Below are 27,005 nucleotides of genomic sequence, written 5' to 3'. Positions count from 1 at the left end.
AACAGAATGTAAAGGTACAGTAAATTAGACCTTTGCACAGCTTACAATGTTAAGATTGGTGCTTGAGGCACAGGGAGATAGTGCTATGCCCCAATCCTGTCTAATAGCGCGCCTGAGATCAGATGCACTGTAAGGAACCCCGACCCTCTCTAATAGCGTGTTTGAGATCAGATGCATTGTAGGGAACCCCAACCCTCTCTAATAGCGTGTCTGAGATCAGATGCATTGTAAGGAACCCCAACCCTCTCTAATAGCGTGTCTGAGTTCAGATGCACTGTATATTCTTCTGTATTTGGTACAATTCTCAAATGACCTGAAAATTTCAGGGAAACCTTTAGAAATGCAGCGGAACCCAAGGGTTCCTAGGAACTCTGGTTGAAAACACTGGTATAAATGCACTTTTCTCTACGTTGATACAAAGACCCCTTAGCGATTTTCAGGTAATTGCTGTCCCAGACCTGGCCGAACCCAGAAGTTGGACCTGAAAGGAATAGGTTCTGACTTCTGGGATCATTGTACATGGCCTAGAAATACTGGAGCAAGATTCTTATAGGTCTGCGATGTTCAGAAGATTAACATTGTAGGAGCTCTGAGACAACCAATTATATAGGAAAGGTTAGTGAAAACAGCATATTTAAATAATAGTGCATCCAAAAAAAAAAAAAGATAGTATAATTCAACAATATAGCACAAATCAATAAGCATGGCACAAATTACTGCCGTTGGTGGATAAAAAGGGAGCAAAAAGGGACTCAGCATCAGGTATGTAACACACCCTTAGGGATTACTAAGGCTTTAAGGGGTTAATAGTGTGGGCTCACACACACTAACACCCCTTCCCTATCACATGATGTTGGGGTAACTCAGCAGAAGTTAAACCCCACCCCCTTCTGCCTGGAGACAGTGACATCAGACCAGACTTTAAATAGAAGGGAGAAGCTTCTGGAAGCTAGTACCCAGGAGGAGTTTAAGAGGAGGGATCTCACTGTGAATAGTTCTTACATTTAGGATAGGGTAAGGATCCCCTTTATTGTTTTCAGTTAGGGAGAGTGCCCTGTTTATATAGCAGCAGACAAAAATGGTCCCATACTACTCTACAGATTCAAGGACAGGCCGCCGATGTCAAAAGGGGGCTCCACAAGCTGCAGCCCCTAGGCAGATATGGACCAGCCCCCACAAATTGAGACTCCATGTTGTTACATTGTGACTAGTTACTGACAAGTCGTTCTGACACATTTTTGATGTGTATGTTGCTGTGCGTTCTTTATAATGCGTCGTTCAAACCTGTGCTTGATTATTGCAGCCATATATACCTATAACCAGTGGCGGATTTCGTTCTGCCGCCTGTAGGCTGGGGGGGCGGCCCTCCTCCTCAGCGTGTGACGTTACATGACGCCGCGCGCGACGCCACGATGTCTCGACAACGCAAGGCTATGTGAGAGGGCCTGCTACGGAGAAGACGCACACAAACAAGTTGCCTATATCGCAGATGACTGAGTTGTCCTAAATGCCTGATCCGGCTCCTACGTTACTGTTTTAGACGCCATTATGTTACGAGTGTACGAATACTTGTTACTTAATATTATTATAATCAGCTTCACCCATTCAATGTAGTCTGCTCCAGCCCTCGTTACCTGCATCACACTTACTCTGAGTGCACTTATCGCTTATGTGATGATGTAGCTTTTAGTTGTGTTGTGGGATTTGTTCTGCACCATTATCCGTTTTTTTACTGCGTTGCTAGGACACGGCAATGGTGCAATTTAGTGCAGAAATGTTCCAGCGGTGCCACGGGGTTAATAAGGCGTTTTTACTTTTCTAAAGGTACAAGTGAGGGACCGAAACGTTGATCCTACATATTAAAATTGATTACACTATATTAAAAAGTCTGCAGGAGTTGCAACATTTTGTGTGGCGGGGCCCCAGTCCTCCATGCCTGTATTCCCCCGTGCTGTACGCCCGTGGCAGGGCCCCAGTCCTCCATGCCTGTATTCCTCCCTGCTGTACGCCGTGGCAGGGCCCCAGTCCTCCATGCCTGTATTCCTCCCTGCTGTACGCCGTGGCAGGGCCCCAGTCCTCCATGCCTGTATTCCTCCCTGCTGTACGCCCGTGGCAGGGCCTCAGTCCTCCATGCCTGTATTCCTCCCTGCTGTACGCCGTGGCAGGGCCCCAGTCCTCCATGCCTGTATTCCTCCCTGCTGTACGCCCGTGGCAGGGCCTCAGTCCTCCATGCCTGTATTCCTCCCTGCTGTACGCCGTGGCAGGGCCCCAGTCCTCCATGCCTGTATTCCCCCGTGCTGTACGCCCGTGGCAGGGCCCCAGTCCTCCATGCCTGTATTCCCCCGTGCTGTACGTCCGTGGCAGGGCCCCAGTCCTCCATGCCTGTATTCCCCCGTGCTGTACGCCCGTGGCAGGGCCCCAGTCCTTCATGCCTGTATTCCTCCGTGCTGTACGCCCGTGGCAGGGCCCCAGTCCTTCATGCCTGTATTCCTCCCTGCTGTACGCCCGTGGCGGGGCCCCAGTCCTCCATGCCTGTATTCCTCCCTGCTGTACGCCCGTGGCAGGGCCCCAGTCCTTCATGCCTGTATTCCTCCGTGCTGTACGCCCGTGGCAGGGCCCCAGTCCTCCATGCCTGTATTCCTCCGTGCTGTACGCCCGTGGCAGGGCCCCAGTCCTTCATGCCTGTATTCCTCCGTGCTGTACGCCCGTGGCAGGGCCCCAGTCCTCCATGCCTGTATTCCCCCGTGCTGTACGCCCGTGGCAGGGCCCCAGTCCTCCATGCCTGTATTCCCCCGTGCTGTACGTCCGTGGCAGGGCCCCAGTCCTCCATGCCTGTATTCCCCCGTGCTGTACGCCCGTGGCAGGGCCCCAGTCCTTCATGCCTGTATTCCTCCGTGCTGTACGCCCGTGGCAGGGCCCCAGTCCTTCATGCCTGTATTCCTCCCTGCTGTACGCCCGTGGCAGGGCCCCAGTCCTCCATGCCTGTATTCCCCCGTGCTGTGCGCCCGTGGCAGGGCCCCAGTCCTTCATGCCTGTATTCCTCCCTGCTGTACGCCCGTGGCAGGGCCCCAGTCCTCCATGCCTGTATTCCTCCGTGCTGTACGCCCGTGGCAGGGCCCCAGTCCTCCATGCCTGTATTCCTCCGTGCTGTACACCCGTGGCAGGGCCCCAGTCCTCCATGCCTGTATTCCCCCGTGCTGTACGCCCGTGGCAGGGCCCCAGTCCTCCATGCCTGTATTCCTCCCTGCTGTACGCCCGTGGCAGGGCCCCAGTCCTCCATGCCTGTATTCCCCCGTGCTGTACGCCCGTGGCAGGGCCCCAGTCCTTCATGCCTGTATTCCCCCGTGCTGTGCGCCCGTGGCAGGGCCCCAGTCCTCCATGCCTGTATTCCCGCGTGCTGTACGCCCGTGGCAGGGCCCCAGTCCTCCATGCCTGTATTCCCCCGTGCTGTGCGCCCGTGGCAGGGCCCCAGTCCTCCATGCCTGTATTCCCCCGTGCTGTACGCCCGTGGCAGGGCCTCAGTCCTCCATGCCTGTATTCCTCCGTGCTGTACGCCCGTGGCAGGGCCCCAGTCCTCCATGCCTGTATTCCTCCGTGCTATACGCCCGTGGCAGGGCCCCAGTCCTCCATGCCTGTATTCCTCCGTGCTGTACGCCCGTGGCAGGGCCCCAGTCCTCCATGCCTGTATTCCTCCCTGCTGTACGCCCGTGGCAGGGCCCCAGTCCTCCATGCCTGTATTCCTCCCTGCTGTACGCCCGTGGCAGGGCCCCAGTCCTCCATGCCTGTATTCCTCCCTGCTGTACGCCCGTGGCAGGGCCCCAGTCCTCCATGCCTGTATTCCTCCCTGCTGTACGCCCGTGGCAGGGCCCCAGTCCTCCATGCCTGTATTCCCCTGTGCTGTACGCCCGTGGCAGGGCCCCAGTCCTCCATGCCTGTATTCCTCTGTGCTGTACGCCCGTGGCAGGGCCCCAGTCCTCCATGCCTGTATTCCCCTGTGCTGTACGTCCGTGGCAGGGCCCCAGTCCTCCATGCCTGTATTCCCCCGTGCTGTACGCCCGTGGCGGGGCCCCAGTCCTCCATGCCTGTATTCCCCCGTGCTGTACGCCCGTGGCAGGGCCCCAGTCCTCCATGCCTGTATTCCTCTTTGCTGTACGCCCGTGGCAGGGCCCCAGTCCTCCATGCCTGTATTCCTCCGTGCTGTACGCCCGTGGCAGGGCCTCAGTCCTCCATGCCTGTATTCCCCCGTGCTGTGCGCCCGTGGCAGGGCCCCAGTCCTCCATGCCTGTATTCCCCCGTGCTGTACGCCCGTGGCGGGGCCCCAGTCCTCCATGCCTGTATTCCCCCGTGCTGTGCGCCCGTGGCAGGGCCCCAGTCCTTCATGCCTGTATTCCTCCCTGCTGTACGCCGTGGCAGGGCCCCAGTCCTCCATGCCTGTATTCCTCCGTGCTGTACGCCCGTGGCAGGGCCCCAGTCCTTCATGCCTGTATTCCTCCCTGCTGTACGCCCGTGGCAGGGCCCCAGTCCTCCATGCCTGTATTCCCCCGTGCTGTACGCCCGTGGCAGGGCCCCAGTCCTCCATGCCTGTATTCCTCCCTGCTGTACGCCGTGGCAGGGCCCCAGTCCTCCATGCCTGTATTCCCCCGTGCTGTACGCCCGTGGCGGGGCCCCAGTCCTCCATGCCTGTATTCCCCCGTGCTGTACGTCCGTGGCAGGGCCCCAGTCCTCCATGCCTGTATTCCTCCGTGCTGTACGCCCGTGGCAGGGCCCCAGTCCTCCATGCCTGTATTCCCCCGTGCTGTACGCCCGTGGCAGGGCCCCAGTCCTTCATGCCTGTATTCCTCCGTGCTGTACGTCCGTGGCAGGGCCCCAGTCCTCCATGCCTGTATTCCTCCCTGCTGTGCGCCCGTGGCAGGGCCCCAGTCCTCCATGCCTGTATTCCTCCGTGCTGTACGCCCGTGGCAGGGCCCCAGTCCTCCATGCCTGTATTCCCCCGTGCTGTACGCCCGTGGCAGGGCCCCAGTCCTCCATGCCTGTATTCCTCCCTGCTGTACGCCCGTGGCAGGGCCCCAGTCCTCCATGCCTGTATTCCTCCGTGCTGTACGTCCGTGGCAGGGCCCCAGTCCTCCATGCCTGTATTCCTCCGTGCTGTACGTCCGTGGCAGGGCCCCAGTCCTCCATGCCTGTATTCCTCTTTGCTGTACGCCCGTGGCAGGGCCCCAGTCCTCCATGCCTGTATTCCTCCGTGCTGTACGTCCGTGGCAGGGCCTCAGTCCTCCATGCCTGTATTCCTCCGTGCTGTACGTCCGTGGCAGGGCCCCAGTCCTCCATGCCTGTATTCCTCTTTGCTGTACGCCCGTGGCAGGGCCCCAGTCCTCCATGCCTGTATTCCTCCGTGCTGTACGTCCGTGGCAGGGCCCCAGTCCTCCATGCCTGTATTCCTCCGTGCTGTACGTCCGTGGCAGGGCCCCAGTCCTTCATGCCTGTATTCCTCCGTGCTGTACGTCCGTGGCAGGGCTCCACAAGTCAGAAGGGCCCCACCATTGTTATGTCTATGCTTTCTAACAGGAAGGAAGAGCATCTGAAAATCCCTGCTGCCTGGGATAGAAGAACGGGGCAAAATAGAATCTGTCTGATGTCACAACCGAGGTGTCGAATCATTGTAAGTTGCGATGACGTCACGTTGCCAGGCAACAAGCTAAACATAACAAAAATAGATATACAGACACTTGTACTGGTTTCCCATGATAGTTACAGCACTATAATGGAAGCCTAATGCAGACTAAGGCTGCGCTTATAGTGCCTTGCGACGGCGACGCGACGTCGCTCCGAAACAAATACATGGACTCCGTCGCAAGCGCTTATAGTAAGCGCGACGGCGACGGAGCGACCAAAAATGTTGAAGCCGGGTAAATTTGATTTTTTTTTTTTTAGAGACAGTCGCCACATGGGACTGTCTCTAAACCAATCAGATTGCGCGGCCCGCCCCTTTTAGTGACGTCACTGGACTTGTCGCCAGCGACGTCGCTAAAAATCAAATTACAACTTTCGCCGGCGGCGACGGGTGACGTCATAGGCCGCGTCGCCGTCGCCAGCACTATAAGCACGGCCTAACTAAGCATAATGCCGTCTTAAAGGCGCAGAAGGATCTAACAATCAAGGGCAACAATTTAAATGAGACATCTTGTGTAACTGAAACAATGAAAATGCCCAGTCTTGTGTTAGAATAATAGTTTATTGTGATTTTAACCTTTTTAGGCGAAACATAGTGCCCTACATTAGGGGGGCTCAACTCCAGTTCCCAAGCACCCTCAACAGGTTTTCAGGATCTCCCTGCTTCAGCACAGGTGGCTCATCAGAGGCTTAGTGATTGAGCCACCTGTGCTGAAGCTGGGAGATCCTGTTGAGGGGGGGCTTGGGAACTGGAGTTGAGCCCCCCTGCACTACATGGCTGCATTACTATCAATTACTGCAGTATCTGGCTGTCCATTCACTTTTTACGTGATATGGTAACCTCCCTCCTGAAGTGTGCAAAGACCACTTCACATTGCAGGGACGGTCAATTGATCTGTACAGAAGTTTTCTCCGGAAGGAAGATCCTCAGTTAGATAAAGCCAACAATTCGTCTTCATCAGCTAAAAGGGGGAAACAAATGAATACATTTGCATGTCGGTTACACAAGTACCAGAATGCACTGCAAGTCAATGATTTATCACACGCGGCTTGGCAAAGGTTTAGCTCTGCTTGTGTGAGCTAACATATGTGGAGTGGTGAGATAGGTTAACACCGGTGGGTTGCCACTCATGATCATAGGACAATGGTGGGCAACTTCAGTCTTCAAGGGCCACCAACAGGTCAGGTTTTCAGGATATCCCTGCTTCAGCTCAATCAGTGTCTCTGTGCTGAAGCAGGGATATCCTAACATCCTGACCTGTTGGTGGCCCATGGGGACTGGAGTTGCCGACCCCTGTTACAGGATGTATCAATGTCTTTGCATCCTGCCTTTATTATTGCCCACTTCTTGTGTTGAATTGATTGGGAATAATTATGCCACAGAGGGGCGACCACTGCAGGACCCAGAATGCACTTCTGTACCTACCAAGGCGAATAGAGGGCCGAGGAAATCGTTCTTTATTGGGGCGTAGTGAACATAGGGGGGGAAAATACAGAAAATATATCCCCCGGTCCACCCCTCCTCCCCCCCCCCCCCAAATAAAAAATGGGATTTGGGATTTTCCAAGTTAGGATTTTGGGAATAATGGGTTAGATGCATTAATTTGAAGATTGTTGGATGGTATTTATCAGAGGTCCCCAAAAGTTGTCCGGTTTTATCTTTCCGTGCGGTGGTGAATTTATTCATTTGCACTTTTCCCCATTCGTTTTGTGCCACAATTTATGTACAATCGATCAAACCCAACTAGGTTCCCAGCACTCAATGTAGGAGTAACGAATCCATGCAAGAGAATGTCAAAAGGACGTCATCTTCTACTGATGGAAAAAGTGTCCAATAATCCGAATAGTGGATAGGTGTGTGTGTGTGTATAAAGGAAAAAGAAATTTGCGCAAATATAACTAACAAACAGTAACCCGTGTATAAGTGGATGCTGCCACAATGTCAAGGAAACACACAGATCCAATATATAGAGGGGTAAGGAAAAAAACAAAAAGGCCCAAACCACTGACCACAATGCTTAAGTTACTCAACAGACATAAAAGTAACATGAATCGGGGTAATCAGTGCAAATACACACAGTAATAATGCCAACAGTAATCTAGTAATAATCCTAGTTGTAAAAATAGACAAGGAGGAAGCAAAAGAAAAAATGAGAGCGCAAAATGTAAAGTAGATGGAACTGCCAGAGAGGAGAACGAGGGGGGGGGGGAGGGAAAAAAAGGGGTGAGTGGGATGGAGTGGAAGGGGTGGGGGGGGGGGGGAAGGGGTGAGGAGGAAAGAGGATGGGGGAAGGGGAAGGAAAAAAGGGGGGAAGGGAGAGAGGACCAAAAAGGTTAAATCAGGGTGGCTGATTGATGTGCGCTACATACCGACGGCTGGTACCCCGCAATACTCCTTGCACTCCTTCTCGGTGTAGAACTGGTTCCCATTGCCTTGGCAGCCTCCGTATGGGAAGGTGACACACTTCCCCTGCACAGAGTCAAAGGCCCAACGTGTCGTGATCAATCGGCAAGGCCCCCCAATGATTGGTAGACGGCAGGCAGCTAAGCGTAGAGAAAAGGGAAGAGGTGGCTGAGGAGAGGAGTATGGAGTATAAAGTAGTATATGAGGGGACCTTTTATAGAGCAGAGAGTTGAGGCAGGATCACCAGTCCTTGCACCAACCATTGAGATTTGAACTCTGCCGGTGTTTGTACATCTCTGCACGTTTTGTGAAAATCCATTTGTTATTCCCACAACGTCTCTCTAAATTAAGATTTGCCTATGGCTACTACAGGGATCCTCACTGATCCAATACCAGCACAACCCAAGGAGTCTGCCATGTAAAAGGATGGAAGGCATTAGAAGATGAAGTGAAATACACACTGTCCCATAACCTTATCTCCTAGTCTAGGGGAGCTCTTCTCCAGTCCATAATACCCCCTAACAGCTCAGTTTTTAATGATATCCCAGCTTCAGCACACTGAGCCACTGATTGAGCCACCTGTGCTGACACAGGGATTGATTGAACCACCTGTGCTGAAGCTGGGATATCCTCCAAACCTGGCTTGTTGAAGGGTCTTGAGGGCTGGAGTTGAGCACCCCTGTCCTGGTTCACTGTTCTATAACATAGCCGAAGAGTTGCCAACGCGCCAGAGATGCTTATGGTGAGAGGTGTGCCAAGATTCACCTCGCCACTGTTTCCCTCAAACTTTCCGAAAAGTTCAAAACGTTCCCGTTGAGCTTTTTGTGGGGGGGGGGGGGGGGGGGGGCAAAATTGTCTGAATGTGCTTGTACCCTTTCTAGTGAAATGATCTTATTTCCCTAGCTGATTAATACTCTAATAGCAGAAGAAGGCCTTCTCTCTCGCCAAAAACGTATTTCAGGCTATGGAATGCTTTGGTTACAAAATGGCACCAATAGAGAGTAATCTCTAATTACTATACATAGTTAACTGTATGACAAGCAATGTGTTTTATGCTAGGTGTCCTTCTCTCCCTTCGCACCTACACTTACCTTCTGTTCTGCATGTCTGAAGACACTCCTTCTCCGAATGGAAGTTGTTGCCGTTTCCAAGGCAACCACCATACTTGAAGATTTCACAAGCCATGGAGGAGGTGTTGTAAAAATACCGCGTGTACATCCCCAAGCAAGGTCCGGAGGTTGCACCCAGCCTGCAGGAGTCTACAAAGAACGAACATGCGACTAGGGGTGAGTGGAACTATGTACAGCGTGCACTCAACAATTGTGGTTATGCCTCGCGGGAGGTGTGAAGGCCGCCTCACGGGAGGTGTGAAGGCTGCCTTGCGGGAGGTGTGAAGGCCGCCTCGCGGGAGGTGGGAAGGCCGCCTAACTACTGAGTCGTACATTGAGTCTCCTAAATTAAAAGGTCTAAGGTGCCCATGATAAACTTCTTATTGGTAGCGGATGATAGCAGGGACTCTCCCATGGTAACTCCCCAGGCTTTGGTTGCAGCAGTTGAGGTATGCAAGTGTAGTTTCCACTTATTCTAATTCTGTTTATAAATACAAATCCTAGCTCATGACCTACCTGGAATGATTACAAAATAAAAGGCACTTTCGTCTTGGTATGTCTATAAGGGACCCATATGTGCAGAACACAAAGTAACGCAACATTTCGGGGGGGGGGGGAATTCTTCTCTTTGTCAAGTATAACTATAGTCCTGATGAAGGAGCGAGTTTCCCCCCTGAAACGTTGTTACTTTGTGTTCTGGATATATGTGCAAACAAATGAGATTCTGAGCTTTTGATGTGGTAGATTCCCAGTGTGTGGCAGTCTCTTCTCTTGGTTTACGAGTATACAGTACAAGCGAAAATGGGACGGCTATGACAAGCCAGCAGAGTGAACTGAACATGGTAACCACAGCTGACACCGCCTGTCCCACGAGTGAACCAGCGACTGTTATCTATTTTGGAACATATACGCACCTCCCTTGTTCTTGGATAATGGGGAATTGTTTCCTCCGGAACCCTCCTCTTCGGGCAGAACGTCCCTCTGAGTTCTCTGTGAACACGCACAAATGGAAAGATTCATTGCTTGGACTCGTACGCTGCGAACCTTTATAACGGTATGAATCTATTCATGATGGAAGGCACCCCATACGCTGCCCGGGTGCACTGTAAGATGTACGACAGGAAAAGTTTGAATGAACGGGCACCCACAGAACTTAATAATATGGAATTCATTTTATTAGCAGATCAACATTTTAGTCTTCGTCAATTTGGATAAAGGTTCCGGTTGAGGACTGAAATATCAATCAGCGAATGCAATTCACTTCTGAGATTAAGTAACGCGAGTACCCATCCCTTCCATCTTCTATAACCATTCTCCCTTAAGTAAGTGGCCATCGGGGCTGTTGACGATAAGGCCAAGTAACATCGGCCTTTCCCTCTTTCCTCATCCATATCAACAGTACCACCAGCCCTCTTGTCATATCAGTAGTTACACTCTCTCTCTCTTCCACTCCCCCCCACCCCCCATTAATACGTACCCTGTGTGAGACTTCAATGTCCCCTGGGGCACATTCACCTGTTCGATGAAAGAGGTAGAGGACGAATGAGCAAGAATAGAAGGTAAATCGTCATTACTGGTGCTTGTTCTAGCAAGAGTGACATGAATGCGAAAATACTTCACTTGGAGAAAATAATTTGACCATGCGTAAAGGGACAATCCCTCATAGTCGGCCAGTTGAATTTCTTCGGGGCCTCTGAATGGGGAAGTGTTTGTCAATCAAGTATCTTCTTAAACCCTTTCCCCCCCCTACCCTGTCCTTATCAGAGAGCCAATAATGTTAAGGGGGGGTGAGGATGAGTCTATTTGACCTCTGTTTGCATAAAAAGCGTGATGGAGATCTAAAAGTCAATGTTTGTCTCTGCACATTTAATTACCATGAGGTTGAATAAGAAGTTATAGAAGACTATAAAGGACGAGCTAGTGTCCCTGTGTTTTTCTCAGTCAAACATTATGACCCAGTATACAGAAAGGTGCCTCTGCCCAATTCTGCACCACAGCTTTAGCTAGAAGTGTGGTTACAGCCCAAACGTTTCAAGTGTTGCATTGGACTTGTGCCATAAATTACACACGCAACAAATTGTCCTCCCAAATAAAACAATAATTAAAATGTAAAAAAAAAAAGATTGAACATGATCATTCCTGATATATACTGCCACTCGGGTGCTACAGGGTGATGGATATAGGGGGTTGCACACACCTTTGTTTATTACTGTGAAAATCGAGTCCTCAGGAATGCCTTGCTCCAAAGCGAACTGCCTGAACTCTGCAATCAGACTGTCTCGCAGCTCTGGGGCCCTTCCTGGGGGGGGGAGGGAGGGGTTGGCAAGAGGAAGAGTTAAAGAGAAGGAACAACAAAAAAAAAAAGCTGAGAGTAGGTGGTTGACACAGAGACAAGTGGAAGGCATGGCCCATCCGGTCTATCACTTAGATTGTAAGCTCTCCGGGGCAGGGATTTCCTTTCCTGTTGTCTGACATTGTTGCGCTTCTTGTATTATAATTCCCTGTACTGTATTGTCTTTGTAAAGCGCTGCATACACCGTAGGCGCTATATAAGTAAAGATATACATCCACAACAGCACAGGTTGACAGCAGTAGAGGGAAAGAAGACCTATGGTCCTTTAAGTCTGTTTATACTAGAGACCTATAACGTTGGAACTATAGTTTAGTATATATGTATCTATACCCTATTTACCCTTCTCTTCCCTCCCAATAAAGGGTAAAATAGGGAAAATCTTTTCTTTACCAGCTTCCAATCACAAAATGACATAGCAACATTCATACAAAGACCCTGTTATCCATCAAGCCTGTCCTCCCCACCACCCAGTGAATAAATAACACAGGCAGTGGACCTGTGACCTCGCGAGTCAGAATGTTCTATCACAAGAGCCTGTGCGGCCCTCGCATTGCGATAACTAATTTGTTACTACAATTGTACTTGCCGTATAGCACGACCGTTGTCGTGGTCTCGCTGCCTCTATTTTTCTTCATGAGCATAATGGCGTATTCATTGTAGTTGGTAAACACAACAGACGACTGCATGGCCATATGCCATTCTATAGGAAGGACGCAGAATACAGAACAATTCTCTGGTTTAGAGAGACATACCGAAGATCAAGGATCATTTCTGTTTTGGGACATCACCTAATACATCCCCTTATTCTTCCTCCTTTTAATCTTCCAAATGTTACCAAGACTTCTAAAGCCCTTTACTGTGCTATTTCCAGCCACTCCTATAATTACCCTGTAACAAATGAATAGGACCTACTGGACATTTTTCTTTTTTATTGTTGCAGTTGGAAAATGACCACACCTTTAAAGATGTGCATACTTCGCTGTATGACACTACGAAGTATCTCTCTCTCTCTCCTTAGAGAAACTATAACTTAAAGTATATACCATGGCCGAAACCTGCAATGTCGCATTTTGAAAGCCTTTTCTTCTAGAACCATTGGCAGTGGTTATCTAAAGTAGGTGTTCTCTTGTTTGAGGGCTTTTGATGGGGCAGGTATAGTAGTTCTCATAGTGGCTCACTTGTGAAGAGTTGGGAGTGTATAGTTATACTGAAGATTTCAATATGCTCATTTTTTGGTGAAACCCCAAGCACAAAATTTGGACTGTATATTCAAACGTAACTCCACTCATTGGTGCCCTGTTCTGTTGAGATGGAATTGTCTCAATATACTTGTGGGTAGAAGGGGAATGGATAGAGATCCTACCGTCATTGACATTTTGGTCTATCTTATGTATGGCGTATATGACTTGTTAATGGTAAATGCCCTAAGTCTCATGTCTACAGATGATGGCCTCGGAGGGAGCTGACTTACTTGGGCTTAGGTAGTTGAATTTCCCCGGGATGGTTGTCTTCTGATATGAGCCGACAATTTGATTGCATGTTCCATACCTGGAAACAAACTAGAATAGAAGTCTCTGCCCTGCGCATGAACCCAGCGCCTGCTCTCATGTGTTCCACAAGGCTGGTACGCATGAATAACAACATCATTCTAAGGATCTATGTGTACGAAGGTTTATTGTGGGAAAATGTGCCTAGTGCATTAATGGCCATGAACTCCAGAGCTAACCCAAGAATGTGAATGGGCTACTGTAGGGGATGTGTGTTAACTTTTGGCCTCATCCTTGGTACACGTGAATTACCCATTAATATTAGATGTGGGAGTATTACTTACTATCTGATTCTAATATAGATATATATAAATGTTACCGGAGACCACTGTGTGTTTACTGTGGTTCAAGCAAGGTGATATTAAGAATCTTACGTGACTGTATAATTTAACATTTTACTAAATCATTTTAAAGATAAGGAAACATACATATAATTACATATGTTATTGTATGTGTGCTGTGGTTGTTGCATGAGCACCGTTTATATTAAGGCCTTATGGTGAACATGATAAAGCTCCTATAAAGATATTGGAGTAAAACGAGGGAGATATTTTCATCTTTCGTTGACTTGAGATCAACTGTAATCTGTAGAAAGTAGGAATGTCCATGATAAATAGGGACTGTTGACAGGTGTTTTTTATTATATATGTTACATGATGTTACAACAGGTTTGTGTGTGCTAAAGGTATTTTATTATGTATGCATACGTTAATAGGATTGCACTTTTAGATGTTTATTATACAGTAGGTGTGTGTATATATTTTGACTAGTATTTTCCAGCAGTTAAAGAGATTAAAGAAGCTTATCTCTTACAGTAAGACTAACCTCCTGGCTCCAGATCCCCTGTACCGGTCTTAACAGTGCAGGTTAATAAAGCCGGATGGGAATTTTAAAAGCTGGAACTGCTGTCTTTGACGCCATTTTGATCAAGGTTTTAATCTCCCAAACCCATTTGAAAACCAGTACCAATTGGATCTGTTTGGATAAACTGCAAACTGATCTGGAGGTCCCTCCAAGTTGCATTACTGTTTCAGGTCCTTACCTCATCCTTGTGTTGACCGTGCGGACATCACCGTTGGACTCTCCCTCGCTTAGCTCCATTGTTCCCATATTGAATTTGTCCTTGTGTTGCTTCACCCACTTGCATGTGGAGCCAATGGCAATATCATACCATTTCCCGTACATCTGGTAGAATAATAGACGTACGTGATAGATGAGTCTCTTGTACGGGGCTAGGCTTTCCTTTCTCTCTTTCTTCTCACTCTCTTCTCCGCTTTATCTACATTTATTTTCTGTACCGTGGCAAACAGTCCTCAAGGAGTTTTGGAGGAGAATTGCAAGGCACAGACTGTAACAAATCCTACATCCCTCTCTGTGCGTGAGTAACATCGGTCTCGCTGAGCAGCCAACAGCAGGAACCATCTCTAGAGTGTCATACATAAAGGATATATATATATATCCCGGTGTTTCAGGCAACACATTTTACCTACTTTGGCATAAAAAAATAGCACAATTTATACTCGAGAGTTTTGGTCATTTTTAGTAAGTGATGTTGGGTCATAAGACGCAATACGACGCCATCAGAGCCCGCCAAGTGACTTAGCACCACGTAGTAAAGATCGCCCTTACCACTTTTTGCCAAAGCAAATAGTTTGCTTTGGCATTGTTGACTCTTGAAGGTTGGATTAATCAGTGTATTCTCATGATGGCACAAAGACAACCATTACAATAATAAAACAAAGCCCAAAGCCTCAGACGTTTGTGAGCATGTACACAGAGTGAGGGGTAGGTCTGATTTGTGGGCATGTACACAGAGTGATGGGTAGGTCTGATTTGTGGGCATGTACACAGAGTGAGGGGTAGGTTGGATTTGTGGGCATGAACACAGAGTGATGGGTAGGTCGGATTTGTGGGCATGTACACAGAGTGATGGGTAGGTCGGATTTGTGGGCATGAACACAGAGTGATGGGTAGGTCGGATTTGTGGGCATGAACACAGAGTGATGGGTAGGTCGGATTTGTGGGCATGTACACAGAGTGATGGGTAGGTCGCATTGGTGGGCATGTACACAGAGTGATGGGTAGGTCGGATTTGTGGGCATGTACACAGAGTGATGGGCAGGTCGGATTTGTGGGCATGTACACAGAGTGATTGGCAGGTCGGATTTGTGGGCATGTACACAGAATGATGGGTAGGTCGGATTTGTGAGCATGTACACAGAGTGATGGGCAGGTCGGATTTGTGGGCATGAACACAGAGTGATGGATAGGTCGGATTTGTGAGCATGTACACAGAGTGATGGGTAGGTCGGATTGGTGGGCATGTACACAGAATGATGGGTAGGTCGGATTTGTGAGCATGTACACAGAATGGTGGGTAGGTCTGATTTGTGGGCATGTACACAGAGTGATGGGTAGGTCGGATTTGTGAGCATGTACACAGAGTGATGGGCAGGTCGGATTTGTGAGCATGTACACAGAGTGATGGGCGGGTCGGATTTGTGGGCATGTACACAGAGTGATGGGCAGGTCGGATTTGTGGGCATGTACACAGAGTGATGGGTAGGTCGGATTTGTTGGCATGTACACAGAGTGATGGGTAGGTCGGATTTGTGAGCATGTACACAGAGTGATGGGTAGGTCGGATTTGTGGGCATGAACACAGAATGATGGGTAGGTCGGATTTGTGGGCATGAACACAGAGTGATGGGTAGGTCGGATTTGTGAGCATGTACACAGAGTAATGGGTAGGTCGGATTTGTGGGCATGAACACAGAATGATGGGTAGGTCGGATTTGTGGGCATGAACACAGAGGGATGGGTAGGTCGGATTTGTGGGCATGTACACAGAGTGATGGGTAGGTCGGATTTGTGGGCATCTACACAGAATGATGGGTAGGTCGGATTTGTGGGCATGTACACAGAGTGATGGGTAGGTCTGATTTGTGGGCATGTACACAGAGTGATGGGTAGGTCGGATTTGTGGGCATGTACACAGAGTGATGGGCAGGTCGGATTTGTGGGCATGTACACAGTGATGGGCAGGTCGGATTTGTGGGCATGAACACAGAGTGATGGGTAGGTCGGATTTGTGGGCATGTACACAGAGTGATGGGCAGGTCGGATTTGTGGGCATGTACACAGAGTAATGGGTAGGTCGGATTTGTGGGCATGTACACAGAGTGATGGGTAGGTCGGATTTGTGAGCATGTACACAGAGTGATGGGCAGGTCTGATTTGTGGGCATGTACACAGAGTGATGGGTAGGTCGGATTTGTGGGCATGTACACAGAGTGAGGGGTAGGTCGGATTTGTGGGCATGTACACAGAGTGATGGGTAGGTCTGATTTGTGGGCATGTACACAGAGTGATGGGTAGGTCTGATTTGTGGGCATGTACACAGAGTGATGGGTAGGTCGGATTTGTGGGCATGTACACAGAGTGAGGGGTAGGTCTGATTTGTGGGCATGTACACAGAGTGATGGGTAGGTCTGATTTGTGGGCATGTACACAGAGTGATGGGTAGGTCTGATTTGTGGGCATGAACACAGAGTGATGGGTAGGTCGGATTTGTGAGCATGTACACAGAGTAATGGGTAGGTCGGATTTGTGGGCATGAACACAGAATGATGGGTAGGTCGGATTTGTGGGCATGAACACAGAGGGATGGGTAGGTCGGATTTGTGGGCATGTACACAGAGTGATGGGTAGGTCGGATTTGTGGGCATGTACACAGAGTGATGGGTAGGTCGGATTTGTGGGCATCTACACAGAATGATGGGTAGGTCTGATTTGTGGGCATGTACACAGAGTGATGGGTAGGTCTGATTTGTGGGCATGTACACAGAGTGATGGGTAGGTCGGATTTGTGGGCATGTACACAGAGTGATGGGCAGGTCGGATTTGTGGGCATGTACACAGTGATGGGCAGGTCGGATTTGTGGGCATGAACACAGAGTGATGGGTAGGTCGGATTTGTGGGCATGTACACAGAGTGATGGGCAGGTCGGATTTGTGGGCATGTACACAGAGTAATGGGTAGGTCGGATTTGTGGGCATGTACACAGAGTGATGGGTAGGTCGGATTTGTGAGCATGTACACAGAGTGATGGGCAGGTCTGATTTGTGGGCATGTACACAGAGTGATGGGTAGGTCGGATTTGTGGGCATGTACACAGAGTGAGGGGTAGGTCGGATTTGTGGGCATGTACACAGAGTGATGGGTAGGTCTGATTTGTGGGCATGTACACAGAGTGATGGGTAGGTCTGATTTGTGGGCATGTACACAGAGTGATGGGTAGGTCGGATTTGTGGGCATGTACACAGAGTGAGGGGTAGGTCGGATTTGTGGGCATGTACACAGAGTGATGGGTAGGTCTGATTTGTGGGCATGTACACAGAGTGATGGGTAGGTCTGATTTGTGGGCATGTACACAGAGTGATGGGTAGGTCGGATTTGTGAGCATGTACACAGAGTGATGGGCAGGTCGGATTTGTGGGCATGTACACAGAGTGAGGGGTAGGTCTGATTTGTGGGCATGTACACAGAGTGATGGGTAGGTCGGATTTGTGAGCATGTACACAGAGTGATGGGCAGGTCGGATTTGTGAGCATGTACACAGAGTGATGGGCAGGTCGGATTTGTGGGCATGTACACAGAGTGATGGGCAGGTCGGATTTGTGGGCATGTACACAGAGTGATGGGTAGGTCGGATTTGTGGGCATGTACACAGAGTGATGGGTAGGTCGGATTTGTGAGCATGTACACAGAGTGATGGGTAGGTCGGATTTGTGGGCATGAACACAGAATGATGGGTAGGTCGGATTTGTGGGCATGAACACAGAGTGATGGGTAGGTCGGATTTGTGAGCATGTACACAGAGTAATGGGTAGGTCGGATTTGTGGGCATGAACACAGAATGATGGGTAGGTCGGATTTGTGGGCATCAACACAGAGGGATGGGTAGGTCGGATTTGTGGGCATGTACACAGAGTGATGGGTAGGTCGGATTTGTGGGCATCTACACAGAATGATGGGTAGGTCGGATTTGTGGGCATGTACACAGAGTGATGGGTAGGTCTGATTTGTGGGCATGTACACAGAGTGATGGGTAGGTCGGATTTGTGGGCATGTACACAGAGTGATGGGCAGGTCGGATTTGTGGGCATGTACACAGTGATGGGCAGGTCGGATTTGTGGGCATGAACACAGAGTGATGGGTAGGTCGGATTTGTGGGCATGTACACAGAGTGATGGGCAGGTCGGATTTGTGGGCATGTACACAGAGTAATGGGTAGGTCGGATTTGTGAGCATGTACACAGAGTGATGGGCAGGTCTGATTTGTGGGCATGTACACAGAGTGATGGGTAGGTCGGATTTGTGGGCATGTACACAGAGTGAGGGGTAGGTCGGATTTGTGGGCATGTACACAGAGTGATGGGTAGGTCTGATTTGTGGGCATGTACACAGAGTGATGGGTAGGTCTGATTTGTGGGCATGTACACAGAGTGATGGGTAGGTCGGATTTGTGAGCATGTACACAGAGTGATGGGCAGGTCGGATTTGTGGGCATGTACACAGAGTGAGGGGTAGGTCTGATTTGTGGGCATGTACACAGAGTAATGGGTAGGTCGGATTTGTGGGTATATACACAGAGTGATGGGTAGGTCTGATTTGTGGGCATGTACACAGAGTGATGGGTAGGTCGGATTTGTGGGCATGTACACAGAGTGATGGGCAGGTTGGATTTGTGGGCATGTACACAGAGTGATGGGCAGGTTGGATTTGTGGGCATGAACACAGAGTGATGGGTAGGTCGGATGGTGGAGTTTAACAGGGATTTTTTGTTTTTTATCAACATCAATTGCTATTTAGAGGTGTCTTCGAAACCGGTTTTAACACATTTTGTGAATGATGATGGTTAGTTTTATGGTACAGTAATTAATGCTCTGTAACATCTACCATTGTGAGACCCCCCCATGTTGCCAAAATTGGGCGATGACTATATGATGTAACATGTTATGTTGAAGTAAGGTCACCTGTATACAAAACTAAGGCCGCGCTTAAAGTGCTGGTGACGGCGACGCGTCATCGCCTAAAAACAAATGTATTGCCGCCGCGTGCGCTTATAGTGCGAGCGACGGCGACAAAGCGACATCGCCGTCGCGAAAACTTGTAGCTGGCAAAATGTGATTTTTCAAGGGCTGTCGCGTCACGTGACGGCCATTGAACCAATCAAATTGCCGGAAACTCGCGCCGCCGCCGCCCGGCGAAACATAACTTTCGCCGGTGGCGACGGGTGACATCTCCAGTCGTGTCGCCGTCGCCATCGACGGCACTATAGGCACAGCCTTACTCATTACAGGTGAGAATCTCAAGTAAGCCATAAAACGCGGCCAGCAAAGTAGATGACTGCCCTGGGAGATATATACTGTATATATATATATATATATATATATATATATATATATATATATATATATATATATATATACAGTGGTTGACAAATCACCAAAAAATCTACTCGCCACACAAAAAAATCTACTCGCCACCTAGTACCAAACGTGTGCTGCTTGGGCCAATATTTACTCGCCCGGGGGTTAAATCCACTCGCCCGGGGCGAGCAAATGTATAGGTTTGTCGAACACTGTACATATATATATATATATATATATATATATATATATATATATATATATATATATATATATATATATATATATATACACTCACACCCTCTTACTTTTACTCTTATCTTTGGTTCAGTGATAACCCATCAACTACAAGTAAACCTTGCAGTGCTGGAGAGAGATGCAACACATTATAAAGTAGTACAAATGTAAAGCACTATTGGCGATTTTTAGGTCTAATCCACAATCTCACAAGCAGTCCAAATGTTCACATTGGGATTCACAATTCTTAGAACTAAACATTCAATGTCGCGGGCAACATCCGCTTCATTTTTCCAATAGCAAACTTGGCACATTTTTCCATTCCCCCCCCCCCACCCCCCTCTTTTATTTATCCATTTGACATCAAATAAGCCAAAAGTGTGGACAAAATGTACGAAGAAATAGGCCTGGATCAGCTGCTCCTCCTGACTGGGAGAAGTGAGTTTTGGGTTCTGGGTTGACCTGAATTTCCTGAAAAAAGAACTAAACCTCCCAACCCGGCGACTTCTCTATTTCTCCGCCAGGCGCGAGAGAGCCGCAGGTGTAAATATTACAAGGGAAAGGTGTGCTAGCTAGGGGTTGGGTTTATATTATTATGATTTTATTAACGTTGTTCGTTCACACAGAGCCGCCACAATGTACTTGCATATTACAACCGAAAATAAAATGCTGTAACTGACAAATGATATTAAACCTTAATATGCTTTAACCTAAACGTCAACTTTACCTTAGTGAGATCGAAATTCTCCTGGACCTGGATGGTGTCTTCCGGTTCAATCGGATTGCTGCTTCCCAATTCCAGGAAAGCAGCCAGAAGAATTAGGGCCCATTGAGACCTCATGTCTACGTTCTGTGTGTCTGGCCTCAGGGGGATAATTTGTGCTGGACGCTGTGTACCCGGCTTTAAACGGCAATGGCTGAATGTGCTCAGTCTGGCCATGGGTGAAGGACCTCTTGTGAGAGCTTAATGTTTGACCATTTGGTTTGACCAATCCCAGAGAGAGAGCATATTGATCCATCATCTCAACATGACAAACAAGTGCCCCCGCTTGCCTGTGTATCTCTGCAAGGGAGGCGATGGTACAAGTTTACAGCACCGGACAGGCAGGGGTTAACATAAGGCTGGTACAGCAGCTCCGAGATAATCCATAAGACTTATCATTTCATGAGCTTTATATTAACCAAACTCCAGGCAGTAGTGTCTGCAACAATGTAACCAATGTGTTTTTAACTCTGTGCACTGCTGATTATATCCGTTCAGCGCTATAAAAAAAAATAAAAAAAGACTATTTATAATTAAACTTAGCTGCCAAGTCATTTGACCCAATAAATGAATGCTGTCGGAAGTGGGAAGGACGGGTGACATGGTGCGTTGGGCCTGCATGTTTTACAATCTGCAATTGGACAACATTAGCCCTTATTTGACTTTTATTTGCTACAGTAAATAGAAGCTTTAAGATCTTCTTGACTTTAGCTTGTGCAATGCAATGATATAATGGGAGTTATTGGGGGGGTGTGGGGGGGTGGTTCTATTGGGAGGCTTCATTGTGTGTGTGTATGTATAGCTTTATTTATTTAGCGCCATCCATGTACATAGCGCTTCTCCGCAATAATACACGTGGCATAATTTGACAGGGGTTCTCAACTCCAGTCATCAAGAACCCCAACAGGTCACCTTTTACGGATATCCCTGCTTCAGCACAGTTAGCTCAATCAGTGGCTCAGTCAAAGAGCCTGCTTCAGCACTGAGCCATCTATGCTGATATCCTTAAAATCTGACCTTTGGGGGGGGGGGGAGGTCTTGAGGACTGGAGTTGAGAACCCCTGATATAACACCTAATGGAAATAAGCGCTTTCAGACATAAAAGTAACATTAGGAAAAGGAGTCCCTGCCCCGAAGAGCTTACAATCTAAGTGGTAAGTAGGGCGACCTTAGAGACAGGAGTGGGGTGTACAGCAGCCTTTCACATATCCCCCCTGAGTGTCGCACCTCCCCATGTCATAGCTTGATCCCTTACACCGAAACATAATGTGTTCCACTTGCACCGTACTAGAAGTGGTCCTAGCTTGGAAACCCAGAGGGGCAGTATTAAGAGGTTATGGACTTGAAAGAGTAAGCTCTATGGAAATATTATACGTTTGATACAATGGGGGTTATTCCATAAAGTGCAATAGTGTGGAACATGCATTACTGCAAGGAAATTCCCATTCAAGCCAATGGTCATTTCCATGAGGTAGAGAATGACCATCACTATCGCACCTTAATAAATAGCCCCCCTATGTGTGATATTTTGTTCCAATGAGAGGGATTCACTTCAAATAAGAGTGTCAGACCTGCTTCTGTATTACTCTGAAGATGCACTTTGCTTCCACTTATGTATTTTCTCATGTATTTGTTTTTCTCTACTTTTTAAAATTTGGTTACAAATTAGTTTACTATAAAAAGGATCCTCCCTCCCTCTTTCTGCTAGGATCTACTGGAGCGAAGTCGTCTGCGTATACTGCTCCCTTGTGTCCTGGGATCCTGAGATATGGCTCCGCTGCACAAAGGAAGGACAAGATCAGGGGGCCAAGCGCGGGTAATGGCGGTCGAGGCCGGCGGCGGAGACGCATGTATGCGGGAGCTGCAGGAAGAGGTGAGGCGGCGCGGTCTCGAGTGGCTGCTGGCTCGTGTACTCGGCAGGGAGGTGGGGAATATCGTCCGGCGGTGTGTAGAGGAGGTGGCAGGGTCAAGCGTATCGCGGAGATTCCACCAGCAGATTGCGGATTCTGGGATCCGTTGGTGGATTTTTAAACAAGGGGGATTCCTCCAGTGGGTTGCAGAGGCCTCCAGCGGATCACGGATTCCTCCGGCGGATCGCAGATTCCGGGATCCATTGGTGGATTTTTAAAACAGGTGGGGATTCCTCCAGTGGATCATGGATTGCGGATTCCGGTATCCATTGGTGGATTTTTAAACGGGGGGATTCCTCCGGCGGATTGCAGATTCTGCGGTTTGGATTCTTTGGTAAATCTGTTTGAATTGTATCCAAAATTCACACGGAGAAGAGTCTGAGCGATCGGTTGACGGACATTGTATTCTATTGTATTGTATGTCTTTATTTATATAGCGCCATTAATGTACATAGAGCTTCACACTAGTAATACATGTAGTAATCAAATAAATAACAGATAATATAAATAACAAGGTCATGGGAGTAAGTGCTACAGGCATAAAAGTAACATTAAGGAAGAGGAGTCCCTGCTCCGAGGAGCTTACAGTCTAATTGGTAGGTAGGGAGAACGTACAGAGACAGTTTTGGTAAGTGCGTCTGCAGGGGGCCAAGCTTAATGTATCGTGTGTTCAGAATAGTCACAGTGCTATTCGTATGCTTCTTTAAGCAAGTGTGTCTTAAGGTGGGTCTTAAAGGTGGACAGAGAGGGTGCTAGTCAGGTACTGAGGGGAAGGGCATTCCAGAGGTGTGGGGCAGTCAGTGAAAAAGGTTTAAGGCGGGAGAGGGCTTTAGATACAAAGGGGGTAGAGAGAAGACATCCTTGAGAGGAATGCAAGAGTCGGGATGGTGCATAGTGAGAAATTAGGGCTGAGATGTAAGGAGGGGCAGAGGAGTGTAGAGCTTTAAAAGTGAGGAGAAGAATGGAGTGTGAGATGCGGGATTTGATCGGAAGCCAGGAGAGGGATTTCATGAGGGGAGATGCTGAGACAGATGTAGGAAAGAGTAGAGTGATTCCGGCAGCACTGTTTAGGATAGATTTTAGGGGAGACAGGTGAGAGGCAGGAAGGCCGGACAGCAGGAGGTTACAGTAATCAAGACGGGAGAGAATGAGGGCCTGAGTCAGAGTTTTAGCAGTCGAGCCACAGAGGAAAGGGCGTATCTTTGTTATATTGCGGAGGAAAAAGCATCAGGTTTTAGATATGTTTTGAATGTGAGGGGCAAATGTGAGAGAGGAGTCGAGTGTGACCCCCTAGGCAGCGTGCTTGTGCTACTGGGTGAATGATCGTATTTCCAACAGTAATGTGGAAGGAGGTAGTAGGGCCAGGTTTGGGAGGAAGTATGAGGAGCTCTGTTTTTGCCATATTGAGTTTAAGGCGTCGGAGGGCCATCCAGGATGATATAGCAGAGAGACATTCAGAAACTTTGGTTTGTACAGCAGGTGTAAGGTCGGGGGTTGAAAAGTATATTTGTGTGTCGTCAGCACAGAGGTGATATTTAAACTCAAAAGATGTTATTAGGTCACCTAGAGAGAGTGTGTACAGAGAAAAGAGAAGAGGTTCCAGTACAGAGCCCTGGGGTACCCCCACAGAGAGATCAATAGAGGAAGAGGAGGAGGAGGTGTTAGCAGAAGAGACACTGAAAGTACGATGGGAGAGGTAGGATGAGATCCAGGATAGAGCTTTGTTCCGAATACCAAGAGTATGGAGAATGTGAAGGAGAAGAGGGTGGTCCATGGTGTCAAATGCTGCAGAGAGGTCGAGTAATATGAGCAGAGTGTAATGACCTCTGTCTTTGGCAGCATGGAGGTTATCAGTTATTTTAGTGAGGGCTGTTTCCGTGGAGTGAGCAGTGTGGAAGCCAGATTGTAGAGGGTCTAGGAGAGAATAGGTGTTGAGAAAATGGAGCAAGCGTGAGAATACAAGATGTTCAAGGAGTTTAGAGGCAAAAGGCAGGAGGGAGACATGTCGATAGTTAGAAAGACAGGTAGGGTCAAGCTTGCTGTTTTTGAGTAATGGTATAACTTTTGCATGTTTGAAGGAGGATGGAAAGGTTCCAGAGCAGAGGGAGGAGTTAAAAATGTGTGTGAGCGTAGGGATTATAGTAGGACCAAGAGGTTTTAGGAGATGGGAGGGAATGGGGTCAAGAGAGCAAGTGGTAGAGGGAGAAGAGGCGATCAACAGCGACACATCCTCCTCTGAGACAGTGGAAAAAGAGTCAAGGAAGGCAGGAGGAGAGTTAGGAAGAGGTGTAGGATGGGAAGAAGAAACAGAGGGGATGTTCTGACATATGGATTCCACTTTTTCCTTAAAATAGTCAGCAAAATCCTGAGCAGAGATGGAGATAGGAGAGGCAGCTGAGGGTGGTTTGAGTAGAGCATCAAAGACAGAGAACAGTCGGCGTGGGAAAGATTTGTGCATGTTCATTAGTGAAGAAAAGTAGGCTTGTTTAGCTTGCGAGAGGGCAGAGTTGAAACAGGATAGCATAAATTTGTAGTGAAGGAAGTCAGCGAGAGTGTGAGATTTCCTCCAGAGACATTCAGAGAAGCAAGTGGAGGAATGCAGCATGCGCGTGTAGGAATTTAGCCAGGGTCTAGGGTTAGAAGGGCGAGGGCGGCAGAGAGAAAGCGGGGCATGTAGATCGAGAGGAGGACACGGCAGAGTTGTAGTTCCTGACCAGGTTGTCAGGGTCTGTAGCAGAGCTGAGAGAGGAGAGGGAGGAGCGTAAAGTGGACTCAAAGTCAGGTAAGTGAATAGAGCGCAGGTTTCTGCAGAACCGGGGGGTAGATGGAAGTGGAGAAGGGGAGAAGCGAGATAGAACCATGGAACGGATTTTGAAGGGATAAATCAGGAAATTCCGGGAAACGGATTTGGACAGTTTCACCCAAAAGGATATCCTGATTTTAGCTTGGCAAGGCATGCTGGGAAAGCCACTGAGGCTAGTGGCGGCTCGCAAGGGCAGTTTAAGGCTTGTTAAATTACTCTGGGGGGGGGGGGGACTCAGTCAATATTAGGAGAGGATATCTAAGGTATGGGGGGGAAGGATCCTACCTTCCTCTTCTTGAATTTACTGGAGCGAAGTCCCACCCGCCCAACCAATCATTGGGGATGAAGGACGGTGGCTTTGGGAAGAAGGATTGGGATTCTGCTCCTGTATTTGTCGCATCTTGGGAATGTTTTGGCGGGAGTAATGTTTACTCTGGGTGTGGGGGGAACTCAGTATTGGCTCCTAGAGGGAGGTCTCTGACTTCGTACATTATTAGTTGGGGAAGTAGGTACCATTCCAGGCTTAGGTGGCCGGAATGGTGGTGACCTTTGAATGGAATTTGTAGAAGGCGGTACCGTTCTTGGCTTGGGCGGACGGAATGGTGGTGACCTTTCGTATGTAATTTGTAGAAGGTAGTACCGTTCTCGGCTTGGGCAGACGGAATTGTGGTGACCTTCCGAATGAAATTTGTAGATGGCGGTACCGTTCTCGGCCTGGGCAGACAGAATGGTGGTAACCATTCGTATGGGGGCTCTGTGTCATGGCTAAAGGTGCTCAATGGCTAGATGAGCACGAGATGAGGGTATCCCTCAAGCTCCGGTAGATGTGGGCGGAGCAATATGGCTGGGTCCCTGTTGGGGATAAATATGAGATATTTATCATTTTGTTATAAAAAAGCTGTGGTCGTTATTTTCTCCCAAGAAGGTGTATGGTGTGTTTATTGGGAATGGGAGAGGGGCCCAGCTCGAGGCAGGGGCAAGTTATGTATATATTCATACACACAACTGCAATCAATCAAGAAATATAGGTGTTCTATTAATAAAATGAACTTTTGCTTATAATAAATGTCGTGTTATGAGGCCTTCATAGGAGCTTGAAAGCTCATGTATTCCACATTGACAGAGGAACTAAAGTGTACCTATTTTCATGTGCCTAATCTTGGAGGGTCTGCTAAATGGGACTGCTCAATTAAACAAAGGAACACATCTCTTTATACATTCTTAAGATTACTATGCTATGTTTATTTGCTAAGAATTGAAAGTCTTGATAAATACAATCCATTTAAATGCAAACCAATGGAACATAAGGAGACGTGTCTCGTTCCTCCCTAATTCACCCTTCTCCCCACCAAGAGGTTCTAACATGGTGGTCAGTGTGACTAGAAGCTTGTATATACTGTACCCACGGACCAGCTTCACGTTGCAAAGCCAGTATAACCAGCGTCGCTCTGATGAGACCCAAAAGGTCGAAACAGCTGTCTGTGAGTACGGTTACTGGCTCTGCACTTCTTTAACCCAGGCTGTGCTGAAAAAGCTGTGTAATGCGGCAGGCATAAGCTTATAGTGGTGAAGTGTTAAAATGGATGAGAAGTAAAGAGTGACACACTGTGCATGTTATTACCCAGAATCCCCGGCTGCAGTGGAAGCACTGGTTGCCTAAGCGATAATGGGGAAAGACAGGGTTGCAGACCTGTCTGAGACATGCAAATGTACTCACAAGTGGTATTCTTAGTTACTTTACACTGTAATACGTGTTAGCCGGTGCCCACACAC

At 48.5% G+C, this 27,005-nt stretch overlaps 1 protein-coding gene across 1 annotated transcript; it reads right to left on the bottom strand.

Moving 5' to 3' along the window:
- Positions 1-6,213: 6,213 nt before the first annotated feature.
- Positions 6,214-20,705, bottom strand: AMBP (alpha-1-microglobulin/bikunin precursor). Its single transcript, XM_075579123.1, has 10 exons — positions 20,484-20,705; positions 14,126-14,268; positions 13,008-13,084; positions 12,119-12,236; positions 11,381-11,478; positions 10,661-10,698; positions 10,098-10,173; positions 9,166-9,333; positions 8,041-8,214; positions 6,214-6,632 (listed from the first exon to the last, which is right to left on the bottom strand). The coding sequence occupies exons 1-10, from the start codon at positions 20,694-20,696 to the stop codon at positions 6,598-6,600; spliced, it is 1,140 nt and encodes a 379-aa protein (XP_075435238.1). The 5' UTR covers positions 20,697-20,705; the 3' UTR covers positions 6,214-6,597.
- Positions 20,706-27,005: the final 6,300 nt, after the last annotated feature.

Source organism: Ascaphus truei, chromosome 21 (genome assembly GCF_040206685.1).
Source record: "Ascaphus truei isolate aAscTru1 chromosome 21, aAscTru1.hap1, whole genome shotgun sequence".
NCBI lineage: Eukaryota > Metazoa > Chordata > Amphibia > Anura > Ascaphidae > Ascaphus > Ascaphus truei.
This window is presented reverse-complemented; position numbering and strand designations above follow the sequence as displayed.